This window comes from Streptopelia decaocto, assembly GCF_964273445.1.
Source record: "Streptopelia decaocto genome assembly, chromosome: 1".
NCBI lineage: Eukaryota > Metazoa > Chordata > Aves > Columbiformes > Columbidae > Streptopelia > Streptopelia decaocto.
Genome location: NC_138663.1, coordinates 63,230,106 through 63,242,633, shown reverse-complemented (window position 1 = coordinate 63,242,633; position 12,528 = coordinate 63,230,106). Strand labels below are relative to the sequence as shown.

Below are 12,528 nucleotides of genomic sequence, written 5' to 3'. Positions count from 1 at the left end.
GCAGTGACTCAGATAGTTAAGTTCAAAAGATCAGTTGTCCATTCTGTGACTGCAAATTATTAGGTATTAGATTTGCTAGCCTGCAACTGATTAAAACATACCAGCCTTATCAGTTTCTCTCAGCCATTTCCTATTAGCTCTTGTCTTGCTGAAGTATACTATAGCACTGGCGTGTTTAATGTGACAGAATTTTGTTTATGTAGCTTCTTAGCTTTTTTTCTTCCTTCTTTGCTTTTAAAAGAATTACCTTAATTAACAACACTGGATTGTTTCACAGCTGAATACTGTATTTCTCTCTGCCAACTACTCTGTACGGCCTTGAGCAAGTTGCGCTTGAACTTATCTGCCTGCAAGGCAACAGTAGATCACAACTTGTGTGGCTGTGCTGTCCATTAGTGTTTCATACATTCTGTTCTGCCCTGCCATTTGGACACCTTTTCCAGTTACAGCCAGGTTTAACAGATAAGTAAAAAGTTTCAAAAGTCCGTGAAAATCAGTGACTTATGTATTGGAGGGAGATGTGATTGGTAGTGTGAAAGGGACTGAGGCCAGGGAGCTCGTGGAGGAGGAGAAGTTAGCAGGGATAGAAGGATGTCATTGCATAAGTGATCTGTCTTCTTTAGTCTGATGCCCACCAATAGGATTTGCGAATTTACTTTATGGTTTCTTGGTGCCTGAACAAGCATGACTTCCTTTTCTTGTCTCTTTTTTTTTTTGGCAGGCTGAGTTACAAGTCATGTATTCTGCTATTGCAGACACTATTGTGTAACCCCTTTCATAGCTTGCATTAAGTTGAAGTGTGACCAGCCTGAATTTCTTCTTTCTTGTCTTGGCTTGTGTTAACACGCTGTCTTAAGCTCACTAATGGTATTGTAGAAACCTTCTGAAGTGAACATATTTTTACCCCTCTTCCTACACATGCTTCAACAGCTTAATAGAGAGAGCTCTTAAACAGTTACTTAAGCTTAAATAGCTCATTTCTTTTGCCTTTGTTTACATCTGTCATCTTTTCACAGTGTCACAGTATGTTTGGGATTGGAAGGGACCTCGAAAGATCATCTAGTCCAATCCCCCTGCTGGAGCAGGAACGCCTAGGTGAGGTCACACAGGAACATGTCCAGGCGGGTCTTGAATGTCTCCAGAGAAGGAGACTCCACAACCCCCCTGGGCAGCCTGTTCCAGTGCTCTGTCACCCTCACTGAGAAGTTGTTTCTTCTCAAATTTAAGTGGAACCTCTTGTGTTCCAGCTTGATCCCATTACCCCTTGTCCTATCATTGTTTGCCACCGAGAAGAGCCTGGCTCCATCCTCGTGGCACTCACCCTTTATATATTTATAAACATTAATAAGGTCCCCCCTTAGTCTCCTCTTCTCCAAACTAAAGAGACCCAGTTCCCTCAGCCTTTCTTCGTAAGGGAGGTGCTTCACTCCCTTAATCATCTTTGTTGCCCTACGCTGGACTCTCTCCAGCAGTTCCCTGTCCTTCTTGAACTGAGGGGCCCAGAACTGGACACAATATTCCAGATGTGGTCTCACCAGGGCAGAGTAGAGGGGAAGGAGAACCTCTCTTGATCTACTAACCACCCCACTTGTAATACACCTCAGGATGCCATTGGCCTTCCTGGCCACAAGGGCACAGTGCTGGCTCATGGTCATCCTGTTGTCCACCAGGAGCCCCAGGTCCCTTTCCCCTACACTGCTCTCTAATCTGTAATCTCCCAACCTATACTGGAACCTGGGGTTGTTCCTTCCCAGATGCAGGACTCTACACTTTCCCTTGTTTCCTTTGTTTCCCTTGTTTCCCTCTCTTTTCATAGAGAGTGGCTCTGGCTTTTCATCCCACAGCATTTACTCTCCATCCCTCTCATCCTTCTGACAGCCCTTCTCTGCCATTTCATTGTGGATTTGTCTGCCTTCAACATGATTGAATGGAATTTTGTATCGCATTTTAAAGGAGGCATCATGAGAACTTTTAACACAGTGAAAAATACATAGTACATAGCTAACCCAAGGCCAGCAGACCATCAGAGACTGCTGTGTGCTAGATGATGCTCATTGCAAACAGTGCTACCACCATTTCTACATAACCTCCTTTGCATCCTTCCTCTGCTGTGTATTGATGCCATTAATAAAAATTGCCCCTTGCTGTTTTGAATCTGTTGCTAGTTTGTGTGAGTGATGGCAGGTGCGCTCTGGACTGGCCAAGGCATCCTTCCTTCTTTCTTAGTGGCACATTGGCTAAATAGCAGTGGATATTAGTATGATCAATCTGCCACTCTCTGCTTGTTTTATATGCTATGGGTATTTTTTAATTGCTTTAAAGAAATCGTGTTTACTGTTGAGAAATTAGGTCATTATCCAGCAGGAGATGGTACTTCAGTTTTGTTGTCTGAGATGCGAGGTTCTTCATTTCAAGTTTGCATGAGGAACATTGTTGTTTGAATGCTTTCTGACTTTGAGCCATGTGAAGAGTCTTTGAGTGCAGGTTCATGCTTTTGGGTTTGGAGCCTTTTCCAGTTCCCTCACCACAGCTTAAATTACAGGTTCATGGGTAGTTTTAACACATTTGACTTAATGGAGCTGAAGAAGTCAGAATACCTTTGACTTCATTAACACTTGGTGTTCCTTCATCAGAGTAACTTTTATGTGTCTGTCTTGGACTCTTCAGTATCTTCCCTTCTCTTATTCCCTCTGATGTATGGTGTCATGGCTCATACTAAAATTTCTGCTGCTAAAATATACTTTTAGTATAAGAATAACTTGTTGTATTTTCTTCTGTGTGGTGTTTTTTTGGTTTGGTTTTGTTTTTTTTGTTTTGTTTTGTTTGGGTTTTTTTGTTTGGTTGTTTTTTTTGTTTTGGTTTGGTTTTGTGGTGGTTGTTGTTGTTGTTCGGGTTTTTGTGTGTGTGTCTGTGTTTTGCCTTGCTCCCCAGCTCTCCTTGTGCAATTTCTAAATTCATTATATGTGGTTATTTCTCTAATTGCATTATCTGTTGTTCATGTCAGCATTGATGCTTTTTCTCCTTAATACTCCTGTGTGGATTTTTGCTTCCAGCTCTGAGAAGCTCATCATTGTCTACAGGATTTCTGCTGTAAATCTGTCAAGACACAGACCTTATTCTTAGACTAGCCTGTGTCTTTTGTACTATAATAGAGACCTTCTGTCTTTCATGGACACCTTGGAGGAATGAAATACCCAGATTTCTTCTAATTGCTTTTGAGCCACCTACTAGGTTTTATTATCTGTGGTTTTTAATACTTGTGGAACGATTCTGCCTGGACCTTAATTTTTTTATGGCAGTCATCTTTTTTTCCATTCCAGTAGGATCTCCTAGCTGTATTAGTCCAACGAAAACCATAATGGAAGGGTTCTGTGTTTCAGCTTTTCCTGTCCAAGCAGCTGGCGAATCTATTGCCTGTATCTGAGCTGATCACTAGCTTAACTCTTTAGCAAATCTTAAAAATGTTGTAGTTTCTCTGTGGTTTTGTGTTACTCTCCAGACAAACATCTTTCAGGTGTCTTAGATATGTCTCCCATCTCCTCTTCTGTTTTTGTGGAAGCAACATCCCATGCCTATTATCCTTCTACGCGATTTTTCCTTACTCTGTCTTGGTTTTGTTTTCTCATCGCCAGCAGTCATGTGTTATCTAGTTGATCACACATCTTTCTGTTTGTGCTGGTTGTCTTTTCCCTCCTGTGTTCTTATCTTTGTGTAAACATTACCATTGTGATCAGTTTGTTATCTGTTCCAAAGAGCTCCTCTTCTGCCATTTGGTTAGGCACATCTCCATATAAAAGCAATTTTTCTCAGCTATCCGCATAGTTCTGCAGTTTCTTCATCCAGGCATCGTTGCTGTTTGTGTGGTTTGTGCTGTTTCCTGGTGGTGGGTGATTTAGAACAATAAAATTTGGGTTATTGAACCCTGTGTGGTCACAAGAGCGTATTCTTCCCCAACTTGTTATCTACTCTTGATAGCAGCAATTTATACATGTTATACCTACAATGGAATATATGTATATAAATATAGGAAATGTTTTATTTCCAAGGATAAAAAATTTAACATCTGAAATGTGGATGAGGTTGTTTCTATAGAAGCATTTACTAAGATCCTAGCTCAGAATCAGTTCTTCGTTCAGTGGAAGTTGTAGGGTAAGCAGGTATGGTAAACATAACCAAGTGTGGTTTACTCCTTAACAAGGAGAGAGATGCTACAGTTGAGAAAGGTTGATGGTTTACAGTCTCCACTGAAACCTCCAGCAATTACTGTGCTGTTATCACTTCTGTTATCACCTAAAGCCTGTGAAGTGGTGTGAGATACCAGGTGGAGAGGAAGAAATTTGCACCTGAGTTTAGGCTAGACTTGTGTCTCCTAGCTACCTCCTGACATGTAATGGGTTTCTGCATGCTCTAAGTGGCTGTTCCTTTAGTGCAATGCTGGAAGTAAGTAATAATAATTATTAAAAAAAATCAACAATGCTGTTATTAGAAAGGAAGGAAGGTGAGAAAGGGAGGTGTGTAACCATTAGTGCATTTGTGTTGATGTTGGTAATGCTGCTTTAATTTGATTGCTTTAGTTTGTCTGATTGAAACCACTTCTGAATCCAAAGACCAAAAATTGCTCTGAGATCTGAGCGAGGTGTTTCTCATTATAAGAATCTCTGAGAAAAGCAGCAGAGCTCAACTAGAGGTGGTTAAATGGTGAAGATTTTATATATAAAGTATCAATTTCCAAGGTGAATTATGTATAATATGTTACAGTCTACTGAAATTTTGTGCTTGTGGCCTGCCCTGTAGTATAATGACATGGAAGTTTATTTCCAGATGAAAGGTAATCCGTAGTGTGTCTGCTGATCACATTTGTTGTTCTACATTGTACATGTTATGACAGGTGTGGTCGAAAATTTCATTTGGCTGCTTTTTATTTTCCATGCTTCCTTAACAGTGCATTAGTAATCCACTAGGTGGAGGTGTTACTCTAGTTGTGCAGCTGCAGCTAAGCCATATTTCTTTAAAGGCTGTAAAGATGTGACATTGTACCTATACATTAAGAACAACAACTTAAAAAAAAATATTCACTTTTCCTTTCCCTCCTTACATGCATTTATAAAGAAAACTACTGTTTTTCAGCCTAAAAGAGAAGCTTCTGACTTAAAAACTAGGTAATGATATAAAGATTGTCAAGGGAAATATTGAAAAGGCAAGGGGATTTGATTTGCTTGATTTTGTGTTTTTGAGGCTATCATGCTAACAGTGTTTTGCTGAAATATAGTATAGAGTAGTGAAAATTTTTTGGACAAACGTGAATTTCGTTCAAGGTTTAATATTTTGATTGCTTCAGGGGAAACTGAGAGCTTGCAGAATATTGTTTCCTCTTTAATCTGTATATGCATACATATACACGTATATGGGCAAGTTATGTTGGAAACTAATGGCTGTAATGTATCTTAATGACCTTGTCTTGCTAATGGAAGCAAATCCACATAGGAACATGCAAGCACAGTGACGCTGGGTGTTTGCTGTCCTCACTACCTTGAGGGTGTGGGGTCTGGGATTCTTACTGCTGCTCTTGTCAGTGTTGATGGAGCAGACAGGTGGCTTCAGGAGCTGGTGTTTTATGTTCACACAGATGCTTTGTTAGCTTTGTAGACAGGATAAAAAAAAAAAAAAAGGAAAGAAAGAAACAAAAACCAAACACACCCTCCTCCCTGCCCCAAAAAGGTGAAAAAACAAACAAAGAGAACTAAACCCCACAACCAAAAGAACAAAAACAAACAAACAAAACCACAAAACAAAACAAACCACCTAAGGCATTGCATTGGTTTTGGCTCGGAGGTCACCCTCCCACTAGTTACCTTACAAAGGGAACTTGATAACTTTGTGAAGACAACAGTATTTTGTATTTGTAAAGTTTTTTGTAACTCTTTAATGCAACACATGCATCTCCCTTCCCTTGCTGTGTGGGCATATGAGTTTTCCAATTATCCATACTGGAGCGTGATAAAAGGAGCATCTCATTTCTGTAACAGTCAGCTTTGGCCATTAAGATGAAACGTAATAATTTAAAGACCGGTTAAGAGTTCCACCTCAGAAGAAAAATCCACTCTTGAGGCCTCTTACCGTAAAAGCATTTACTTCTGCATGGGGTGGCTTAATCTATCTGCCCTACCTCCTCGTCTAGTAAGTCTGGACACTGCCAAACATGCTGGTTCCAAATTGACCCTGCATTTACAGTTACCTGATGGGTAGAATGCTATTTTCCTGTCTTATTTTCATAGTGCATGATGTAAATGTGCACGAATGGTCGTCTGTGTGTGCGCCTGTGTGCCTGCCCGGCGTCTTCGCAGCCTGCTTGCTTTATAAGCAGAGGCTTGCCTGATTGCACTGACTCTGTGCATCTACCTGCTTGCTTTTCTGTGCTATTTTCATAATACCTTTGAATCTGCTGGCCTGTTTTGTCAGGATGAAGATGATCTCTAGAAGATAATATTTCAAGGGAACGGGCAGTTGCATGCATCCCCACTGAGAGGAGGATAATACCTGTGAGAATCAGAAAATCTGACAGGGGAGAAATCTGTTTTGAATACGCCAGCAACAAAAAGCTTTGAGCAGAGCTTGCAATTTATTAGAATCTAGTTAGTTATATCACCAGGTAACTTCATTAAAATCTAACTTTATTGGTAGCTCTGCTTATGAAAAGACTTTTTTCTTAAAAAAAGGTATTGGCGGAAAAAACACTCAAGTAATACAAATAATTTATTCAGTGTACAGTTTCTCTTAATGCTGATCAATGGAGCACATTCTTCTGCTACTTCTTGTTTGTGCTTGCACTGTTAGATATTTAAAAGGCTAGAGCATATATGCTGTATTGATCAGGGGGAAGGGGAAGTGTTTGTTATAAATCTAGTTAGGAATCTGTAGTACAGTTACCTGTTAGTTTGAATTTGGTGGAAACAAATTAAAGAAAAACTAAATGTTCTTAGATGCTTTCAAAGCTCTAGAATGATAATATTTTTGGTTTGTTATACCTATGTTTTAAATGACAGATTCTAAAGGACTGTGTGACACTGCTGTATTCCTAAATAAAGCACATACCCACTGGTGGCAGCTTAGCAATCTGCAGCATTTAGATACTGATATTTTTGGAGGTTGCTAGCTGCAGCCCGTAACTATACCTCAGCCATTTAGCTACTGAAGCCATCCTTTCCACCCGTAGGTTCAGATGATTCCCTGGAAGGTCTGAGATTTATCAGATTTTTCTGATGGCAGGCCTCATAAGTCAGATTGAAAGATCTCAAATAGCATATGAGTCAAAGCATCAACAGCTTTAAAATGTCACAAGTGGGACAGCTGGTCTTGCTAAGGGAAGGGGTGGTAACTCTGGGACAAGTGTTGTCTTAAAATGAACAGAAAGGGTCAGATTTAATAAAAAATAAATAAAAACACTTAAGGGTATTATGAAATAAACTCTGAGTTTGCTGGCTTTGAACATTACAGTATTCAAATTTTATTAACTTATTAATTGCTTTCACAGATTTTATGCAACTGAAAATCTGGTAGGCGTGCTTATTTGTCTTAGGTTGCATGAAGGAACAAAAATTAAGCATACCATCTAATATTGTTAATGACGAATTGCATTTATTCTCAATCTGACTGTTAAATGCATGCGCTTGGAGAATCAAAGTGCAATTCTGCATTTAGCTTGTGTCTGCTTATGCTACTTCATGTGGCAAACACAGCATTTTATTGGGTTATGCTCTATTTCTAATGAAATGTTTTGATGCCCTGCAATTTGTAAGCTATACTAGCTGTTAGAGAGGGCATGTAGTGCGAGCCCCTTCTTATCCTGTGCATTATGAAATCTGATATACAGACTTACTAGTGGCAAGAGATAAAAAGAGCAAACAGATCAAACGGTCCCCAACTAAGAAGTGACCTTAACAGCATATTGGCAACCATCATTAAGGACTTGGAGACCCACATGGATTAGTTCTGGAGCCCTTTGTATCTCAGATTTCTGAGCTGTAGGTTGATCTGTAAACCATTCTGAAAATTTCACGCTTCTGATGGCAATGATGAATTGGTGGCCTTAATTTTCTGAAAAAAGCATTGCTTGATTAAGATGGAAAAAAGCATGATTATTTTAGTCATATAATAAAGTTGTAAAAAAGTATTAATTTTGTTATTGGAGGGGGAAGAAATGGATAGAGACTTCCTATTCACTTGTTCCAGAAATGTTTATAACATGTCCAGATTTACTGTTGCTGGATCGTTGTGTAAAGAGAGGTTTTTTTTTTCAGGAAAGTGAAAATTAAGCATCTAGAAATGTTCTGTATCTTTAAATGTTTTTCACTTCCCATTTTACTACCTCTTTTTGTGTTCTTACAAAATTGTGGTTCTTTAAAAACAGTGTTTACCAGTTGTTCTTATTAGTAATTCTAGTAAAGAAAAACAACAAAAAGGTGGAATTGGCAAAGGAAGAGCACTGCTCTGGGTGCATGCCAGAAATTATTCTCTCTACTTGTATAGTTGCAGCTCTATTCAGAAGCCAGCGTGGCTCTCTTGCAACTGAATAACCCTAAGGGTTTCCAAGAACTGAGCAAGCAAGCAAAGAAGAACATGACTATAGATGGAAAAGAACTGATGCTTAATGCTGCTTATTTACTGTGGGACCTCAGCTCTGTTAGTCAGGTAAGTAAATTCTGTTGCAGCATGTAGAGGTTGTAGTATTTAAAAATGGCAAGTAGAGGCTAATGAGTCAATGACAAGGAACATGGGATTTTTTCCAGAAGCATGGAAGCGTTAACAATCTAGTATTTATTATGTTGTTAAAAAACATCACAAGAACACTGTCAAATTTTGAAATCAAGGAGGAAGAAGGATCAGAGTGACATTTAATTGAAATTAATTTTTGTGTTTTCAACTAAGTGAAAAATTTTGCCCTCTGCACATGTTCTGATAAAATCGTGTGCAGTTGAGTCCTGAAAGGTTTAACTGGAAGATAAGCAGGCATCTTGTGTGGGGGAGACAGAGGGCTTTATTAACAAATGTGATTATCCCCTTTCCGATATGTTTCTTAGACAATTTTTGCTTTGCAGCATCATGTATGCTGAGCAAATGCTAATTACTTCTCTTCTAGAAATTCTGTAGACCTGAAATACAGATGTCTGTATGGAAAAGAGGTTTATTTTGAATGCTTTTGATACAAACAAGGATGTTTGGTTTAGCAAAAGGAAATACAATAACAAGATGTCTGTTTCAAGATAAGATGTTCTAAAGCTGTTTTTTTTTCTCCTACTAGAATTAAATTTTAGAGTAAACGTCAAGTGGCATGGGTAAAGTAAATGTGCCCTCTCCAGTAAAGTTTGCAGTGTCTGTGTTCTGAACTCAAACTTCATACTGCCCCATGTGGAAATTATGCATTCTTTTGTAAATGGGTAACTAGCTAACAAATACTGGTGTTGCTGAAATGTTTTCAGTTGTTATGTTTTTGAGAATGTGTAAGCTGTGTTATTGTACATGTTAGAAAAGAAGGAGACTTAGATACAGTGTGCGCAATATGCAGTGAAAATGGTAATTGTTAAACGTTCAAATTTTTCTTGAGTTTCTAGTTTCAGTTGGGTGTACTTCTTTTAGAAATGTTCCTTTTAGGCAATCTTAATTGTTGTTTTTTGAAGAGGTATTTAAGTTCTATTAAATGGGAAAAGAAGCCTGTTACAGTGTCATGTAACCTGATTTTTTTTTTTTACTTACCTGAAGAGCTTCTAATTACAAAGTTGTCTTTTTAACAAAACACTTGTGGAAATATTTAGCTATTTGATTGTGAATATTAGGCTCAGTTTTGTTAATTTTCTCCTGCTCAAGTTCTTTAAAATGAAAGAGCAGGGGCTAATTGGAGAGCTGCTACATCATGACACTTGCAGTGTATCTATATCAGGTGACATTTATATATGGCTTATGATGCAATGTACTTGCAAGACCCTGCCTCTTAAAGCTGGATTTCTGAAAGGCAATGTTACAAATTTGAACTGCAACTTGGCTTTTGGTCAAGATCAGGAAATAATTGAGACTAATAATTCAGGAAAACAGGAGGGTGTGTTTTATCTGTAGCTCTTCAAGAGCTGGGATCGTACAAGGTGCTGTCATCTCACATTGTGGTCAGCAGACAACCTAATGCTACCAGGTGGTCAGCTATTGATGTCAGAAGATTGTATTGTTCACCTTGATAATTCAGAAGAATATGATCCTTTAGAAGAATAATGGTACTTGATCAATGTACTTGTTCTTTTTGAGTGTCTCAAATGCTTATGCACCTCTGTGCTAAAGCACACTGTTATCTAGCTGGATCAGAACTTGAATACATATTTAAAAATTACAAAAAAGATTTTTTTCCCTTTATAGTCTAAACAAGATGAAGATATTTCTGCCAGCCGTTTTGAAGATAACGAAGAGCTGAGATACTCATTACGATCAATAGAGAGGCATGCCCCTTGGGTACGACATATTTTCATTGTCACTAATGGGCAGATTCCTTCCTGGCTTAACCTGGATAATCCTCGGATAACCATAGTGACACATCAGGTAAAAGCCTAACAAAAAACCCTACGAAAAGCCTGAAACAACCATGCCAGCAAGAGAGTGCCACTAGTAGAGATTTTGTGTTTGTTTTGAAATGTAGTTATGCCCCTTCATCTAAAGGTTACATTTATTTGGAACGTAGAAGTGACCACCCCTTTCCCCTGTCTCATGCATGGTTTTATTAAGCCGCAATATGTTTTTATATTTTGGCTAAGCAGATAGCTGAATATATATCAAGCTTTCATTTAGTCCACTTTTTTTTAAATACTGAGGCTTCAGCTAACATATACTCATGCCTAATTTCATTATAAAGTCTATTTATAAAAAACCTAGGGAGAAGAAAACCTAATCTGCATCCATAAACAGTCTCTCAGGGCTAGTAATAACCTAATAAGCTTGTGTTGAGACAAGATGGATTACAATTACTGGAACTAGGAAGGGGGTTGCCAAAAAAGTAGCTGTGCATTCTAAAAGGCTTATTTAAAAAGAGAAAGGGAATCCTTCTAGCTTCCTGGGTAAGTGAAACAAAAATACTTCATTAGGTGCTTATTATGAATTTGGGAGCAATTTTGGCATCTGGACATGTGGTAGGAGCCCTGAGCAATCTAAGTGGTAACAAGATACTAATTCAACTTCTGTTGCTGTCTGCCTGTGAAGTTACTTGAAAGAGATAGAAAAATCCCAACTTTTTGAGTGCTTGAACAGGTTCAACTTGCTTTAGATTTTGTGCAGCCTGTACTGCATGAGAAGTACAAAAGTGTCCACTGGGCCTGATCCAGTACCCAGTGAGAGAGGAGTTTCTGCCTTTGCATTGAACCAGGTGCAGTTTCTTAGTTAAGCAACAGACTTGAAAATGGTTTTGTGTGGGAAAATGAGATAGCAAAGTTTGGGTTTTTTTCCTAAAATATTTTCACTTTTTTTTTTTTTTTGTCATTCATGTGTCGTCTTGGTCTTGATAAAACTTTTTTTTTTTTTTAAGTAGATAAGTATCAAATATATCTGTTGTGCCTGACCTTTTATGGTTTGTGTTTGTTTTATTTTATTAATTCATTTTTGCCTTCTGAAACTATTTTGGGTTGTTGGGGCTTTTTATTTTAGGAAATATTTCAGAATGTGAGTCACTTGCCTACCTTCAGTTCACCAGCTATTGAAAGTCACATTCATCGTATCAGTGGCCTCTCTCAGAAATTTATCTATCTCAATGATGATGTTATGTTTGGGAAGGATGTTTGGCCTGATGATTTTTACAGTCACTCTAAAGGTCAAAAGGTAAGCCATTCTGAAAGGATTTTTTTACCAGAAGTAGGTGTAAAACTTTTCTATGCTAATATGATGAAAATCAAAGAAACAGCACTTTGAAAGGAAGGGCAAATATAAAAATAATAAAATTTGCCTTCACTCCCCCTTTTACCTCTAAAGGTTCATTATTCTTAACCAGACAATTTTTTGCAAAGGTGCAGGGTGGGGAGAGCTCTGTCTTTTTTTGCATGTGTGCTGTGTTGATATTTGGGTTGCAGAATTACTTTTGTTCATATTCACTCACAGGTCTCTGGTAGTATAATGGTTTCTCTGTCAGGCTTCATGCTTTGGTTTATCAGTGTTCTCTTAATTCATCCACTTTCTGTTGGAGCACTGGTAAGACTGATGTGATGTTTGGCAGCTGTCAGTCTTCCCTCCCTTGTGAATTCTTTTTTGTTTTGTGGGAAAAGTTCAAAACAGAATCAATTCTTCCATGGGAACACTGAGGTCAGATGACATTTAAGCTGGTCTAATATTTAAATTTACCGTTAGTTACCTCTATTTCAGACACCTGTAATATCTTTGCCCAATCTGTATATAATCATAAATATAATTATTTACTAAAAGATATACTATCGGATATTTATGAGGATCAAGTAATTTAGTCTTTCAGCAAACCTGTTATCAACAACTGGGATTAAGCAAGGAAAGCAG

The 12,528-nt window shown here is 38.2% G+C and overlaps 1 protein-coding gene across 2 annotated transcripts in view; it reads left to right on the top strand.

Annotated features, from left to right (window-relative positions):
• GNPTAB (N-acetylglucosamine-1-phosphate transferase subunits alpha and beta) overlaps positions 1-12,528 on the top strand; it is a 46,826-nt gene that overhangs the window by 15,016 nt on the left and 19,282 nt on the right. For both annotated transcript variants that reach the window (XM_082068380.1, XM_082068381.1), the window contains exons 8-10: positions 8,527-8,688; positions 10,399-10,578; positions 11,674-11,844. In XM_082068380.1, the coding sequence (XP_081924506.1) occupies positions 8,527-8,688; positions 10,399-10,578; positions 11,674-11,844 (513 nt within the window). The remainder of the gene's footprint in view (positions 1-8,526; positions 8,689-10,398; positions 10,579-11,673; positions 11,845-12,528) is intronic.